Genomic DNA, 18,200 nt, shown 5'->3' with positions numbered 1-18,200 from the left:
ACTACAAATTGATGGTAGTTAAAGCAAACAACGAAGCCATGACTAGTTTTCAAAAAACAATTGAGACATAAAATCGTGTGACACGCTGATCAATTTCACCCGAACTCACGGTACTGTGCTACACTGAAATACCTAAATAATATGCTTGGGGACGATTTATTGCTACCGTTTTCCGCAGAAAAAGGACTCTCTATTGCTATGCTTGCGCGTGTGTGTCTGTATATGAGGAGGCATGATTGCTCTTGGTAATGTTCCTGCAGGGCCGTGGTAACGCAAACCGGGGATCCTAAGAACCGTTTTCTTTTCTAAACTAGTTTGTGTGTTAGTTGTTTCGTTTGTGTTTTTTTTTTTGGTAAACCATCTCTACCGATAACTGTTTCATACCATGTTGGGTAAACTCATTTTGAAATCTCCATGTCTTCTATGGGCTTTGAGTGTGTGTGCTTTTTGTTTTGTTTCTGTAACTGATCTGTTTCCATAAGTATGGTTTTTAGCTTTTTTTTTGTTTCATCAGTTGTTATTAATTTGTTTGTGAATAATAATTGTGCTATACCGTTTAAATTTAATTGATAATTGCTGCATTCACGTTAATTTGGTACATTGTAATTCACTTTGACTGTTCTTCCATTTTGTTTAATCATCGTGCCGTGGTTAATAGTAATTCAATAACTCCTTGTTTTGTGGTAGATAGTAGTAGTTTGCTATTTGTTGCGTCGTCTATCTTCGTCGTCTTACACAATTCGTTACAATTCGCTTTCGTTTCAGAAATTTATTGGTTGCTTCTCTTAATTTTCGTATTATAAATGGTCAGAATGTACAATCTAGTCGTAAATGGAAAGGAACAACGGGGAACAAAAAAATCAAATAATTTGACTACAAATCGAAATACATCAATGGCATTTTTTCCTGGCAGTGAGAAACAAAAAATATATAAGTCTGCCAGGTGTAAATAAATGGAACGGAGGGCTTCACTCCTAAACTGAACCAATCAGTATACTAGAAAACTACGGCATCACTGGATAATAAGTGGTTTTCTGGGTGACCGCTATGAGCAGCGCGCAGAACGAAACACGTTTGCGCCGAAGAGTTCGGTGCTTACCAGAATGTAAAACCGGATCCGTTGCCACCGTGCAGGAAGTTGTTCTTCTTTTTGGTCATCACAACCTGCTGGCCTTGCATGGCGGCTATCTGGGCTGCGTTGGGGGCGATTCCAGGTGGCGGAGGGGGAATCGAGGCCGACCCACCGGACTTGCCGAACCGTGCCCCTGCGTCATACATTGCACCCTGTGGGAGATAAAACCGATCTTAGATTTCAAACCGGAGTTCCGTGATCTTATACTGTAGAATTTATTATTATTATTTATCTTTATTAAATAGGCTTTTTGCCCATGGCGAAACCTGAAGACGAACGACTCTCACCTGGACCTGATACATTGGCGTTTGATGATACACTTGTGGTGGTTGTGGTTGCGGAGCGGTCGCAATCGGATACTGATACATCGTCGGATGTACGGATTGAGCCGGAATGGCCGCAACGGCTGCCTGTTGGGTGGCAGCGGCATACGGGGGCGGCGGGGGAAGATGGTGAGGAGCGTACTGCATCGGGGCGGCCTGCGGTGCGGACGGATTCACGCTCCAGCTGGTCGGATAGAACTGCTGCTGGTGAACAATCCCCGGCGGATACGGTGGATAACCGGCCGGTGTCATGCTCGTTACCACGGAGTTGTAAGATGGCGGTAGCTGTGCGTGCGCGGGAATCTGAAATTAAATGGAGACAAATGTCATGTTAATAATTTAAGATTGTAGGTAGCGTCACCTCAGGAATGTAGCACACCGAATTCATTTCAATTACCATAATCCCTGGTAACATTTATCATTTTTTCTAGATATTACTTAAACATTTGATTTGAAAATGCATATCTTGCCAGTTTTATATTTTTAAAACAAGTACTGACACCTATTGCTCATGCCTATATACTATATTTTGTTTTCTGAAAGTTTAAAGCATGTTTAAAAAATGTTTTAAGTGATATTTTTATTTGGCTGTTAGGGGAACTTACGTATTGCCGGCAGCCTAAGCAGCTGAACTTTTAAGAGGGCAATTTTACGCAACAATAGAGCACAACAATTAGCAGGAGACACCGGAACTACACTTGAGCACTCTTTATTTATCAATTAGTATACACAAAACACTATTTTATTCTCTTAACCCATATCCGCCCAGCGTCCTAAAAATAGGACAGAAGCCCCGAACGCTCAGCGTCCTATAAATAGGACAGTACTTGTAGAGCAAATATCTTGAAAATAAAGAGGTTTAGGAGAAAACTGTCTTCTGCAAAGTTGATCACAGGACTGCTGACTTCCACTTGGTAACTATTTTAATTCAGAATTAACTCACCAGGTGGCGCACAGACGCCAACAAATGTCGCATATATAAGCAACATATGAAACAACTTTCCAGCGTACAAATATTTGCTTCGTTTATATCTCAGTCCAGCGATGAGATACAAAATTGGTGTCTTCGACAAAGTTCAATAACTAAATAATACCTATTCGCATAGAACCTTACAAATTCGGAAAACACTCCCAAGATGGCGCTAGTGAGCCAAAACTTTATTTGCTTATATCTTAGCCCAGTTATGAGATACAAAAATGGTGTCTTCGACAAAGTTGAACAACTAAATAATACCTATTCGCATAGAACCTTATAAATTCGGAAACCATTCCTAAGATGACGCTAGTGAGCCAAAACTTTGTTTGCTTATATCTTAGTCCAGTTATGAGATACAAAAATGGTGTCTTCGACAAAGTTGAACAACTAAATATCACCTATTCGCATAGAACCTTAAAAATTCGGAAACCATTCCCAAGATGACGCTAGTGAGCCAAAACTTTGTTTGCTTATATCTTAGTCCAGTTATGAGATACAAAAATGGTGTCTTCGACAAAGTTGAACAACTAAATAATACCTATTTGCATAGAACCTTATAAATTCGGAAAACACTCAAAAGATGGCGCTAATGGTCGAACATTTTGATTGTTTATATCTCAGTTCAGTGATGATATACAACGTTGGTGTCTTCGACAAATGTGTTTAACTGAATGAGATCTAGTCACCCGAAAACGTATTAGTTGGGAAAACACTCACTAGATTGCACTAGTGGGCAAATATTGTATTTGCTTGCATCTCAGTTCTGTTATGAGATACTAAATTGTTGTCTTCGGCAATGTTGAACAACTAAATGATACTTAGTCACATAAAACCTTATAACACTCACAAGATGGCGCTAGTGGGCAAAGATTTTATTAGCTAATATCTCAGTCAAGTGATTAGATACAAAGTTTGTGTCATGGACAATGTTGAACAACTAAATGAATCCTATTCGCCTAAAACCATATTAGTTCTGAAAACACTCACAAGGTGGCGCTTGTGGTCAAATATATTTTTATTTTTATATCAGTCCAGCGATGAGACTGAAAAAAATCGAACTCTCGAATTTGGTATCTTCGTCAAAAGTGTTCAGCTGAATGGGATCTATTCGCCCAGAAACATAGTAGTTTGGAAAATTCTCCCAAGGAGGCGCTAGTAGACAAACACATTATTTACTTTTGTCTCAATCTAGAGATTGGATACAAAGTTAGTGTTTTTGACAAAGTTGGAGAACTGAATGAGACCTATTTGCCTGGAATCTTATTACTTTGGAAATCACCTAAATGTCACTACTGGGCACACATTTTTTTCGCTTATATATCAGTCCACTGATTAAATCCAAAGAAAGCTATTCGCCTAAAACCTTCTTAGTTCGGAAGTCATTCTCACCATTTAGATCATTTCTCGCATACTCTGAGATAACGCCCTAAAAGCCATTGGTAACCGTGTGTGTAGCTCGTTGTTTCTGAGCAAGTGAAGGAATAAATATCCAAACCAACATCACTGGTAGGTAGATAATGATCCTTTCTTCACCATAGAATTGTTCAACAACGTGTAAATCCATTCAAATGCTCAGAAACAATGATCTACACACATGGTTACCAATGGCTTTTAGGGCGAGATCATAAGTTATGCGAGATTTGAAGGGAGTGAAGAACGAAAAAAACGACAAATTGACTTATCCATCCATGAACTGAACTCCAATGGTGAAGGGCGGCTGTCAAATGGGAGTAAAATTGAATAGCCGCCAACCTAAGTCCAGAACCAGTTTTATGACTTAAACGTGGAAAAGTAAAAATAATTATTCGCAAAATTACAGGTAATAAACTGCAATGCTTTGTTGCCAATTTAATCAGAAAATTCTACTTATTTCCCAAAATGAAAGTTTTCGCGAAAATTTATTACGGCTTCACCATTGTTTGGTCGTAGTTTTGTATGGCTGTTTACCTTTTAGAACCAGCGACGCGTTGAGGTAGCTGTAAAGAGCCTTCCTTGCTGAACTCACTCGGTCCAAAAATTGTAACATTTGAGCGGGCACGCTTCCGTATGCTCCCCAGGTATTTTGGTCAGCTCTAGTGTCAAAAAGCTTGGACCGCGTGGATTCGGTTCTATCAGTGAATAAGACTATATGCATCAGTGATGCAGTAACTTAAACGTTATAGCCGAATAATGTTGGCTTCAAATATTCACATCTGTAAAGCATGTAATAGTTGGAGTCCAATATTTGACTGTCATGGGACTGAAGGACTAACTTTTGATCAGCACTAACGAAATTCTGATATTGCCAAATATAAATTTTGATCATTGTCAGATCAGAGTCACATTGTATACTGATAACTTGAGCCAGAAAAAATATTTTGATAGTTATGTTTCCATTTTATATAATCTTTTTGAAGACTATTCTGAAACATCTGTAGGTTTGTTTTCTAAATTCTAAATTTGATGTAAGATTTTATTTTGTGTTTGGTATAAATGGCTTAAGTGTGCATTATTGTACATGTACATGTATGGAAATGTATGTATGTCTGTATCTTACTTACGTGGTAGAACAAAAAATTGAATTGAAGTCACTAAATGATTTAGTTCTGACATGCACCTGTCGCCTCTGAATTTTTTATTCTTTATGTTGCAATTTCTTAATCAGGGTACGTCCATAAATTACGTCACGCAAAGTTTTGCCATATTCATCCTCCTCAATTTTCCTCTGTATCACATTTTTTGTATGGATTCCAATTTTTATATGGGTAGTCACGTTTCATTGTAATCTCCTCCTTCCTTTTCTGTACGTGACGTAATTTATGAATTACCCCTCACCAGCAGTTTTTTCCAACTTGTTTACATTGTAATGGGTCGAACTGCATGAAAATATATTTGATTAATCTCGAAAATAAACTTGTAGAACAGCTAGATATGGACGACACACTTTCAAGAATTTTTTCGGATCCCCACCATAGACTTGGAATTTTTTGGTGAAATAAGGTTTAATTTATGGGAATACGACTATGAGTAACAAAAACGGAGCTGAATTCCAATTGTGAGATACCTTGAGCGTTAACGGGTTAATCTTCTATTTTTCCTCACCAAAGTCACGAGGCACTTGTTCTTTTATCGGCAATGCAATTACTATTGTCGGCAATAAAAATGTTCACTTCGGCAATCCAAAACTGCGCAAAAATTAGTTTTTGTATTGGTAACATTTCGTATTTGTTGACAAATCCTGAAATTAAACGTCACTCATTATGTTCGACTCGTTGAAAGGGCTAATGCAGAAAAATACAGACTACACTGAGAACAGAATTGCAGTTATAAATAAAATAGCAGAGTCAAATTGTACACACAACACCACTAATTTTATGCAGACTAAGGCGCCGTCTACAAATTACGTAACGCTCTAAGGGGAGGGGAATAGGCTCAAACGTTGCGGCTCAAACACAAAATTATTTTTTTCATGCAAAGACCGTTGCGGAGGGGGGAATGGTCGAAAATTGTACATTTTAACGTTTGTTATAATAGACGCTGCCTGATTTCATGTTCATTTATTTCATCGAATATTTTTTGTATTCAATCTAACTACGGCAGCATTTCGGCTGTAAAAATTGCCATGTCAAGGTTATAAACTTGCAGCAAGTGCGAATCCAACCTAGAAGTTGCAGCGTGACGTCATGGTTAATTGACTCATAATATTGTGCTCTGCAAGAAAAATCCACGGAACACGATTATCGGATTACTTGAATTTCAGAGTTGCGTTTGAATGGGTTACATGCATGCCCCTTTTCGCTACTCACACTACTGTTTATTAAGGTGCAGCTTATTTTTAAAAGCTCTCAAAACCAAAAATTCTTGTACTCTTATGAATTCAAATCATATTAGAAGAGAAGCCTCAAAGTTTGAGCCAAAAATATTAAGATTTAGAGGAAGCGCAAGCGTCTTGAAGGTAAATTTTTAAGTTATAAAAAATGGCCTTCAGTGAAGTCACCATAACTTCGGTAATTTCTAAACAATTTTGAAACTTTCAGCACCATTATCTTAAAAATTGTATTTTTTGGAAACTGTAGAATATCAAATTTGAGTAAAATCAAAAATTGTTTCAATAAAAAGTAGTTTACTCCAAATGTTTCCTCATTTTACTAAAAACATATCTTTGTTTGACCATAACCTCATGAAAACTCAACCGATTCCAATTCTGTTTGCATGGTTTAGTAGCTTACTTAATTGTTTTCAAACTTTTCATACGCCACATTTCACTAAAAAAATGTTTTGACCAAGTTATTCAACAAAAACTGCACAAAAACATGATTTTTTAACCAAAAATTCCAGTTTTTTTGTTAGTTAAACAATATTTTTAAAGCTGAAACTGGTTTTCCTCATTTTGTTAAACCTTTGAAAAGGAGTTTTGAATAATTTTGAAACAATAATATTTTTGCTCATGTTAAAAAATATATGCATTATTTAACTTGTAAATAAAACAAAATGCTTTATAAACACAAGTTTTATAGGAAAAATGTGATTTTTGGCAAAAAAAAACTTAAATAATCCAAAGAGGTTAGATTTTTTCTTTAAAAAATCATGTTTTTGGGTAGTTTTTGTTATAAAACTAAGCCAAAACAATTTTTTAGAAATTTTTTTAGAAAAATGTGAACAGTATGGTAACAACTATGTTTTGCTTCAAAAACATGTACATACAAATATTTGAAATCAGTTGAGTATTTATGAAGGTATGGTCAAACATATATGAATTTTTCAGTAAAATGAAGAAAAATTTCGAGAAAACTACTTTTCACAAAAATCGTTTCGATTTAAGTCAAATTTCATGTTTTACAAAGTTTTTATAAATTTAATTTTGAAAATAATGATGCTAAAAGTTTCAGAATCGGTTAGAAATAACCAAAATTATGGTGACTACACTGAAGGCCATTTTTTTCAACTTGAAAATTCACCTTCAAGACGCTTGCCTACATCTTAATATTTTTGGCTCAAACTTTGAGGTTTCTCTTCTAATATGATTTGGATTCATAAGAGCACACGAATTTTTGGTTTTGAGAACTTTTGAAAAATAAGCCACACCCTAGTGTCTATGCGCAAAAAATCGCTTAAAGGTAACGCAAAATTGGAAATTCTACAGGCTTTTTTTACATTTTTCACGTTCATATTATTCTCAGTGTACACTCAGAAACACGGCTAGTCACAGAATGACTAAATTATAGTAATTTATGACTACTTTCTATCTGCCTCTCTTTCATTCTGCAGGGAATTTTTTTCCTATTTATCAATTATAACTAAGCTTCAACCTTGGTGAAATAACATTTAGTGTAGAAATTCACAGCAGAATGAAAAAGAGGCAGATAGAAAATAGTCATTAATGCATAAACTTTAGTAATTCTGTGACTATTTTTATTTCTGAGTGTATGAGAAAATCAAAATTGGCCCTTTGCAAATCAATTCACTTATGATTTGACACAAATACATCATCCGCTGATTGCCTGTAGAACAACAGGAGTGTTGCCAAAATAGTTAACCTATTGAAAGACGTATATTTTATATGTTTCTCAGTATATTGAAGTTTATGCGCTACAATCTTCAGATAAGAAAAGTATTGAAAGGCTCAATTATTACCAATGCATGCTTTGTTGCCTAATTCCAATGAATTAATTAGTTGTGTTCGATTTTTTCAATGAATTTGAAATGTGAATAAAAAACACACCGCAATTGAATATGGTTTTCTGGCAACCTATTCCCGTAATAAATAGTTATTGCCGAGGAAAGCAAAGTGCATTAATTTTAATTTGTGATTTGAAGCATAAAAACTCAGTATTTTCGAGTGCTTTATAGACTAATCAAAAGTTTAATAGTGCATGTGTGATCGGTGCGTAGCTTTTGTGACAAATTGGTATTGGAGCGGAGAATTGGACATTTCAAAGTGGTGAGTTTTTCTTAAGCTGTTCTTGTGTTGTTTTATTCGGCAGCTCACAAATGACGATAATTTCGTAAGCATTTATTTCATTCAATGATAAAACCCATGTTATATAATATTTTTGTGAAAGATGAGGTTTACATGGAAGATTATAGTTCAAGGAATATATTGAGTATATTGAAGGTAACTCTTGTTCCGTAAATAAATTTTAACAAGGGCGATAAGTGAGTGCTGCCGAAAATACCCTCAGGGTGCCGAGGCCATCATTTACCCTATGGGGTAACACCCATGAAAACAACGTTCGGTAATATTGGAAAGCATTACCGTAATTTCGGGTGAAATTGATCAGTTTTCATGGTTTTTCTGGTCCGTTTTCTATAATGTTGACAATGCCAAACAATTGAATGCAGGAAAACAAGTACGAAGGTGAGTCTCATTGACTCATGTACCGAAATTTTCTAACAAATGTCATTTTAGTGCTAAGAAATATCTCTAAAATAAAAAATCGGAAAATCTCATTTCGGGGTGAAATTGATCACTTGTCAATGCGATTATTGTTAGTTTTCAAACCAACTCTATATAATAAATTTGAGGTCCCTGAATCCGAATATGCTTGCTAAATTCTTAACAATACAATAATTATAGAAAAATTGAATAGTTAAATCTCAAGAATTTCGCGAAAAACGCCTAAATGTATGCAATTCCCTAAGGAATATCTCGATATCTAACAGAAATTCAATTATTTCCACCGAATGACCAAATTGGTACGAGTTTTGGTTATGAAATCTGGTTTGGGGATATATCTCAAGCATCCTCACAAACTTTCAGGTTTATACCATGTTCAAATCCTTGTTCAGAACTAGAAGTTTATGGATGTTCGTCAATATTGCACCGCACATGATATTGGAATTTTACATTATTTTCCTAGAAATAAACATTCTTTAACGCAAAACACTTTACAACACACAATTCAACAAAAATTACGACAAACAACGTTCATTCACTGCAGGTTACATTGATATTTTTGCTCCATTATTAAGAAATAAAATCGAGTGACACGGTGATCAATTTCACCCTACTGATCAATTTCACCCGAATTTACGGTACTCACTAAAATCATGGTCCCTGATGCTGAATATGAAAAACACATTGAATTTTGGAATACGCCTAGATGTAGGCATTTCCTAAGGAAATTTTGCATTCTTCTAAATAATTTGGAAATTCTGCTTAACTTAACATATTTATGAAAGTTTTGATTACGGAATCGTTTTCGGCGATGTCATTTTTAGTAACAACCGTTTTTCTCTTGCTCATATCGTTTTCAGCACTTATGTCAGACACGGTGGCGATTCCCTAACCTCAAATCTACCTGTTCCACGAATAGAAATCCTTGAATTTCAGCAACAAATTTGCATGTAATGAATAGAGATTTGTTAGAAAGGACGATTTAAATAATTAATTTTAGGATAAATTTGCCGAAATAGTCATTTTTAAAGTCGTAGAACAGGTAAAAAGTGAGGTTACGAGTCGCCACTGGTCAGACATGATTATTTAATCAAAGACGGATTAAATAATTACCCTGCGTCGAATCCTAAAATCTGGTAGGTCAACTTATATACTTTATGCATACACTTTGAGCTTCATTGTGTCGGTAACGGTATATTGTTTGTCAAAGATTGACACAGCACTTAGAATCAGCAAATTGTTCAAATTACTTCTTCTTCTTCTTCTTCTTCTTCTTAAAAGGACTTCCGTGGTCCTCAGTCTAATTGATAATGCACTCGAAACATGGCGTGGGCTGCAGGTATTCCAGTTTTTTTTTCTTTTTTAAACAGAGTGTCGTAGTAATTTATTTGTGTTTAGTTAAGGCTAAGTAGTCCATCATTCGTTTTGGCAACAATGATGACATTTCAGCAAGCATTTCAAAATGATAAAACTCAGTCTTGATAGTTTATATTGACTTGAAAATGTATCACTGTACGCGCTAACATGCATAAAGTATGCTGATACTTTTTTCAGCTGTTTCAGTGCAAAACCAACTGATTTTCTTTGATTCGAAATCGTGAGATGAATTAGCAACAATCATCAACGACGCGTACAAATTTCAATGACGGCCTACTTAGCCTTAAATCTATGATGAAGTATATTTTTGAATCCTCTTCTTTCTTAACGCTAAGATGTATAAAAGACTCAGCTCTATGATCATTTCAAAAGAAAAATGGGCTTTCAGAGCTAGTAACAGAACTAATTAGGACTTTGAGGAAGCTTTGATCTTTGATCAACCAAAGTCTTCTTTTTGAGATTCAAAAGCCATAAGGGACGATTCAAATATGACGTCCATAGTTTTTCGGGATTTCTAGACCCCCTCCCCCCTGTGTCACGCTTTTTCCAATACCTTATACAAGAACTGTCACACTTCCGTAGACCCCCCTCCCCCAAATGGTGGACGTCATTTTTGATTGACATTAAAAAAACATCAAAACTGTCCCTGAGCTGAGAAATTCATTGCAATCTCTTCTTCCTTCTCTTCTTCCATTCGAGGACTTAATATGAACGATCGTAGAAAATTTGTCCTATTTCCAATTTTCTAATCTGTAAAGTTAGTTTCAACAACATAAGGAATATAATTGAATTCTAATTTGCTTAAGATGAAGCGGCGTGTAACTCAAAGAATCATTAGAATCATCATTGATGTAGTAGTAGTAGTGTCACCTTTCCATGTACATTTTCAAAACAAACAAACAAAAAAATATAACATTTGTGTTAAGCATATTTTTATGTGAACACTTGGGAAATTCAGTATATTGACGAGTATTGGAAATCAAAATCAACTCTTCAATCGTACATATCAAAAGAAAACATTATAATTTAATAAACGGCAACGGAATTTCTCTGTTTTATATTGGATTTATCGCATATTCAGGGTGTCCATTCAAAACCAGTTTTCAAATTCCCGGGTTTTTCCCGGAGAACAAACGGACAACGCTGTATCGTGTCAGCACCGAGGAGGCAGCCCCTCTAGCACGATGTAGGTAGCGCAACCCCGGTTAGGTGGCCTATCGAAGACTCTTCACCAACCAAGAAAGGCAAAAGTAGAGCAAACGGATTCATTTTACGGCAACAGACCCGGCAACGAATAAAGGACAACAATTGGAAAGTTGGATCTTGGAACGTGAGAAGTTTGAATGAACCCGTGCATCTTGGGCTCCTGGCTCGTGAACTGCGGAATTTCGGCATCAACGTAGCAGCTATCCAGGAAATACGCTGGCCGAGAACCGGAGAACGCGAATTCCGAGCGGTGGACCCCATCGCCAACATTTCATTCAAGTACCGTAGATGTGGTACACCGGTGGCGACAGAGCAGATTGTAAAGTTGGCTTCATAGTGATTGGGAAGCAGATGAAGCGAATTATTCGGTGGAAACCGGTAAGCGACCGAATCTGTGTGTTGAGAATGAAGGGCAAGTTCTTCAACTACAGTCTGATCGGCGCCAACGAACGATAAGCCCGATGACATGAAGGATGAGTTCTATGAGAGCATGGATAAGGCCTACGGAGAGTGCCCAAAACGAGACGTCAAGATAGTCATCGGCGACGCAAATGCGCAGATCGGGAAAGAAGATTTCTTCCGACCCTTCATTGGAACGGAAAGCCTCCATTCCGTTACCAATGATAATGGCCTGCGACTAGTAACCTTCGCTGCTGCTAGAGCGATGGCAATCAGCAGTACCTACTTCGCACGAAAGAATATCCGCAAACACACCTGGCGACACCCGAGTGGCGATGCCTGCTCCCAAATAGACCACGTGCTGGTTGATGGGCGACATTTCCCAGATGTCATGGACGTCAGAACCTTCCAATGCCCTAATATCGACTCGGATCATTATCTCGTTGTAGCTAAAATTCGGGCGCGGTTATCCAGCGTCACGAGTGCCACAACAAATAGAACGCTGCGCTTCAATATACAACGCTTGTCGACTAATGGGGTAGCTGCACAGTACCGTCAGCAACTAGACGAGCAGTTGGGAAGAATCAACGTTGCTGGAGACGTCGACAGCCTGTGGGACCCTATCCACGAAGCTGTGACAACAAAGGCGCGGGAAGTGATCGGCACTGGTCAACGACGAAGACAAAACGTCTGGTTCGATGAAGAGTGACAGACATGAAGAATGTCGCCAGAAGCCGTATGCTTGTGACCGGTACCCGACAGAACAGAGAGCGGTACAGGGCAGCAAGAGCCGAAGAAAAGCGAATCCACCGCAGAAAGAAAAGGCAGCACGAAGAAAGTGTGGTAGCTGAAGCTCAAGAAAGCATAAACCGGAATGATATGCGGAGATTCTATGCAACGATCAATGGTGCGCGGCACAATACCGTAGCAGTGCCCGCCATGTGCAATGATCGAGAAGGGAATTTGCTGACCGATAAAACGGCGGTGGCTGCCAGGTGAACTTTCAGCAATTGTTGAACGATGAAAATGGAAATGTAACGAGGAACAGGATGAACATAGATAATGACGATCAAGCTGTGGACCCACCGACCATAGGAGAGGTCAAAAAGGCTATCAGTGAGCTAAAGACCTGTAAGGCTGCTGGGAAGAAAGAGATCCCGGTCAAGCTTCTCAAGCACGGAAGTGAGCAGCTTTACCAGTCGATCCACCGAGTACTTCTGAAGGTATGGGAGGACGAAGAATTGCCCACCGGCTGGCTGGATGGCCTTATCCGCCCTATCTACAAGAAAGGGCACAGACTGGAGTGTGCCAATTATAGAGGAATTACCCTGCTGAATTTGGCGTACAATATTCTGTCGCGCATCCTGTTTAACAGACTGCGACTGCTCGAGGAGTCCTTCGTCGGCGAATACCAAGCTGGTTTTCGTGAGGGCCATTCGAAAACGGACCAGATGTTTAGCTTGCGAATGATCCTAGACAAATTCCGAGAGTATAACTTGCAGACACACTATCTGTTTATTGATTTCAAGGCGGCGTACGACTCAGTGAAAAGAAATGAGCTTTGGCGGATAATGACTGAACATGGTTTTCCGGCGAAACTAATTAGGCTGATACGTGCTACGCTGGATGGTTCGAAATCAAGTGTTCGGATCGCAGACGAGGTGTCAACCTCGCTCGTGACGTTAGACGGATTAAAGCAGGGAGACGCGCTTTCGAATTTACTGTTCAACATTGCACTCGAGGGTGCTATTAGGAGGTCTGGCGTGCAGAGAAATGGTACTATTATCACAAGGTCGCACATGTTCCTTGGCTTTGCAGACGATATAGACCTAATTGGAATCGATCGCAGGTCGGTGGAAGAGGCCTTCGTGCCTCTGAAGAGGAAGACAGTGAGAATAGGCCTGACCATTAATTCTACCAAAACGAAGTACATGGTTGGAGGTAGAGATAGAGTCAGGCTTGGTGGTGTAGGTGCTGAGGTAGTATTTGATGAGGATGTGTTTGAAGTTGTTGAAGAATTTGTTTACCTTGGAACACTTGTGACATGTGACAACGACGTTTCCCGCGAAGTGAAAAGACGTGTTGCGGATGCGAATAGGGCTTTTACGGACTACGTAAGGGGTCGTCCATAAATGACGTAGCATTTTAGGGGGGAGGGGGGTCTTTACGAGTTTGTGACGATGTGTGACGGGGGGGAGGGAGGGGTCCCAACTAGTGGACGTAGCATCTCGGGGAAAAGAGCAGCGTTGAAAAAAATTTACAAAGTTTTTTTAATCAAACTTTATTGACTTTTTGAACTCGCAGGAAATAAATGCAGGTATTTTGTTGATTTTATTTACTAAAGTCTGTTTCTTTACAACGAATAATTTAAAAAAAAATCCTCCAACATATCGGAATTTCTGTTTAATATATTATGAAATATCTTGTACCCTTACTCATTACTGTTTTCAATGCGAACAAAGATTTTTACTTTTTGCAACATTTTTAGTTGTAGAAAAAAAGCAGCAAAAGTACTACAAATTAAATTCAACCTGTATAAACTCGATACCAAAATTATGTAACTTAAATAGGAAATAAGTTTGCTTGAGCTGTTTCTTAATGACTTTTGAACGCTACGATATATTAAACTATTATTCATATATTGTCAATTGATACCAAACCTTGTTTTGAATTTCTGGATTCTAATGTTCCGTTTAAGCCAAATAACTGAAGAAATAAAAAAATAAAAGGGGGGGGGGGCTCCTTGAAATGCTACGTATTTTCCAAGGGGGGGTATTAGAATTTGTGACGAAATGCTACGACGGGGGAGGGGGGTGTAAAAAATCAGTGAAAAAATGCTACGTCATTTATGGACGGCCCCTAACCAGCTTAGGTCCCGCAGTTTGCAAACGGAAAGAAAATCCACCCTGTATAAAACATTGATTCTTCCGGTGGCTCTCTACGGGCACGAAGAGCTTTGAAAAAGTCAATAATTTATAAATTTTCTACCATTCTCTGACACTAGGTCACTCTAGTGACCTCTATGTTAAAATTTGCGAATTGACCATCCTTTTACTCCCAGCAAAAAAGAAAGATAAAAAATAAACTTAGTTTAGATTAGTTTAGATTACTAACTATTTTTTATAGAAAAGAAAGCTAAATAATGAGTTTCAACAGCATCCTTAAATCAGGGAGTTGTTTTAAAAACTGCCAAGCCTATATTTATAAACAATATGTACCTTTTGTGCATCTTACTAATCTAATTGGAAGTATTTCAATTCCTAATCTATCGATTTTTTTTTTTCAAAGAATGAAGAGTTCGCAGAAGCAAATATGTGTACCTATCACCTTACTTATTCAATTCTTAGTCGATTAGATAACTAAAGACACATTAGCAGCTTTCATAAATAACATTCGGATTTCATTATTATTCATCATTATTATTCAGTGACTAAAGAAAATGTTAAATCCAATTTCGTTGAGTACTTAAACATTGTGCAAGAAGTTTTTAAATTCTGATTCGAAACTTCGAGTCAGATAAGTTAGATAAAAAATCAAATTCTGATAGTAAGAAAAAAAGGTAATAAAATATTTGGAAACATTGATTACCAATGAGACAAGTGAAACATGTCTAAGAAGCATAGTTTCTTTTACCAGTTTTTTTTATTTAAAGACTCACACGCCGTATAGAGCTTTACCGAGCCGATTATCATTGTCTACTATGGATAGAAGGAATATAACTACAGTTAACTCTCCCTTACTTCATATTCCGTATCTCGATATCGAGTTAGAGAACCATAGTAAAAGTTGGTTTTCATGGCTAAATCGATGGTCCCATGGATCGCAGTTGCACTGGTTTTGTGTTCTGTGAGTCGATACCTCCCTAACTCGATGGTCCATTCAATATCAACTAAGAGAGAGTTGACTGTGTTAACAATTATATTTATCGGTGAACCAAGTTTATTCGGCAACAATAAGCTACACGCTTGATTACCAATGGTTTTTAGGGAAAGATCATAAATTCAGCGAAAAATAGGCTTTTATTAGGTATAAAAGGGATATTCTCATTCTTCTTCTTGACATACATTCCCACTGGAACAAAGTCTACTTCTAAGCTTATTGTTCAAAGTGCACTTCCACAGTTATTAACTGGGAGCTTTCTTTGCCAAAGTTGCCATTTTAGCATTCGTATATCGTGTGGCAGGTACGATGATACTTTATGCCCAGGGAAGTCAAAGAAATTTCCATTACGAAAAGATCCTGGATCAACCGATGACATTGCATTGTAGCCGCGGACTCTAACCACTCGGCTAAGGAAGGATGTCAAAACAGTCAAACTTTGCTGACTAACGACGATGCGTCGCATGTATATACTTATTAACTAATTTATGGGTATCAAATGTAAATTGTTCAAAAGTCAGTATACTAAACTTACTTGGCTGTTCACATATTGCTGATATGCGCCTTGTTGAGCCGCATCATACGGATAACCTGGAATTGCAAAACAAAAATGTGTCAATTTAGTATCAACTAAAGATATAGATTGCAGAAAGAATGATGCACAGAGTGATAGCGAAGTTTATATAACATGAGTCATAGCGCCATAATCATTTCGTGTAACTTCATGAAATACTAAACTAAGACATTATTCATTGAAAGAACATTTTTTGACCTAACTGTAGGGCATGTTAAACTAAAATTTCACCAGATTTGTTTTATTTCAAAATTCTAAGCCTAATGACTGTAATTAGAAAGAGTACAGAACAAAGATAAGTGCGAAGCTAATAAAAATAATTGCCCCCCAAACACAATTTATTATGATTGTGGAATTGGTTCTATAGATTCTTTGTTCCGGTCTAGAAAACCTATGTATTTCTCACTTTAAGCATGAGGATGTACATCAGAAACATTGGAATTCCTCCTACGGTTTCCTTAAGCTGAAGAACCTTGTGATTTCTTGTTTTTTTTTATTGCATCAAGTTCATGCATAGGTGCTAGGCCACCATCATTCTAAAACAGCGTCTCGATCGCCACTTACCATTATTTGCTTTGTTGTTCATGTTTTTTAGGATTATTTGCCCTTTTGCTACTATTGTTAACTTGTAAATTTGTAACTATATATAATTTTTAATACTATATAAGTTAAAAATAAATACAAAATTGCGTTAAAGACTTTTCTTGCTCCTTGTGTAGTAACTTTTTAAATATCGATTTGTTTGTCTCTGGTAGAAAATGTCAACTCCGCTTGCTTCCCTTTTTCGCGTTCTTTTGCGCGGTGCGAAGTGGAGTGCAGCAACCAGAGCGGAGGTGAGCGAAGAACGAACGAGAGAGAAAGAGAGCACAATTTTCGCCCAGACGTTTTGATCGGGTTTTTCGCCCGCGACGAGGGTATCAAATCTAGCGTAACATTTGAAAAGGGCCTATCTGCAAAACGTAAACATTGAGAAATTCTCAATTGAAGATTCCGTACCATATTTATAATTCCTATTTTAAACCCATTCGCAATTTTACTAGTTTCATACCTGTGTTCGACACCCATTAAAGTCTGTTGCGTGGCCCATTATGTTTCTAATCTCAAATAACAAAACAACTCGTAAAAATTGTTGAATTCAAACATCATCGGCAGATAGGCCCTTTTATGAATCTTCAAACCAGTTAGGCCCTTTCAGTTAGGCCCTTTGATTGAACATGGTTTCAGTTAGGCCCTTTTATAATTTGCTAATTTTATTGATTTTTGAATTGGTTTGCATAAATCTTGAACAAAATTTAGCGATTATGTGAAAAAACACTATATAACAGCTAAATATTGGAAATTTTCGGTTGAAGATTCAGTACCATATTGATTATTCCAATTTCAAACCCATTCGCTTTTTACTAGTTTCATACTTGGGGAAGATCCAAAAAGACGTCCATCGTTTTTCGGGATTTCTAGAACCCTTCTACCCCCTCTGTCACGCTTTTTCCAATACCCAATCCATGCACTGTCACATTTCCGTACATCCCCCATTGGAGGATTGATGGACTTTTTTTGGGATAATCCCTTGTGTTCGACACTTATAATGGTCTATTACGTGGCTCACAACGATTTGATTTCAAATAGCACAACAACTTGTAAAAATAGTTCAATTCAAACATCATCCGCAGATAGGCCCTTTAACGAATTTTCAAACCAGTTAGGCCCTTTTTGAATTTGCTAATTTTATTGATTATTGAAGTGATTTGCATAATTCTTCGACAACATTTAATGATTACGTGAGAAAACAACACAATATCATACAAGCTAAATATTGGAAACTATTCTATTGACTGTTTAACGAGAAGCTTGTGACGATCGACGCGCCACCATAATTCATATAACGGAGGGTATTAGAACTAATTTGGAGGTGATGATTTCGCAATTTGGAGGTTAACATCACCTCCAAACACTAGCGA

The 18,200-nt window shown here is 37.4% G+C and overlaps 1 protein-coding gene across 1 annotated transcript; it reads right to left on the bottom strand.

Annotated features, from left to right (window-relative positions):
• Nucleotides 1-340: 340 nt before the first annotated feature.
• Nucleotides 341-17,058, bottom strand: LOC5565550 (DAZ-associated protein 2). Its single transcript, XM_001649860.2, has 4 exons — nucleotides 16,807-17,058; nucleotides 16,204-16,259; nucleotides 1,420-1,758; nucleotides 341-1,284 (listed from the first exon to the last, which is right to left on the bottom strand). Exons 1-4 carry the CDS (start codon nucleotides 16,826-16,828, stop codon nucleotides 1,096-1,098), a joined length of 606 nt encoding a protein of 201 aa, XP_001649910.1. The 5' UTR covers nucleotides 16,829-17,058; the 3' UTR covers nucleotides 341-1,095.
• Nucleotides 17,059-18,200: the final 1,142 nt, after the last annotated feature.

This window comes from Aedes aegypti, chromosome 2 (genome assembly GCF_002204515.2).
Source record: "Aedes aegypti strain LVP_AGWG chromosome 2, AaegL5.0 Primary Assembly, whole genome shotgun sequence".
Taxonomy (NCBI): domain Eukaryota; kingdom Metazoa; phylum Arthropoda; class Insecta; order Diptera; family Culicidae; genus Aedes; species Aedes aegypti.
Note: the sequence above shows the minus strand (reverse complement) of the source record. Positions and strands in the feature narration are given on the sequence as shown.

Excerpts from the sequence above, each read along its gene's own strand:
- LOC5565550 (XM_001649860.2), bottom strand. The coding sequence starts at position 16,828 with ATGAACAACAAAGCAAATAATG. Across the intron at positions 16,260-16,806 it reads GAACAACAAAGCAAATAATG|GTTATCCGTATGATGCGGCT; the intron begins GTAAGTGGCGAT and ends TTGCAATTCCAG. Across the intron at positions 1,759-16,203 it reads AGCAATATGTGAACAGCCAA|ATTCCCGCGCACGCACAGCT; the intron begins GTAAGTTTAGTA and ends ATTTAATTTCAG.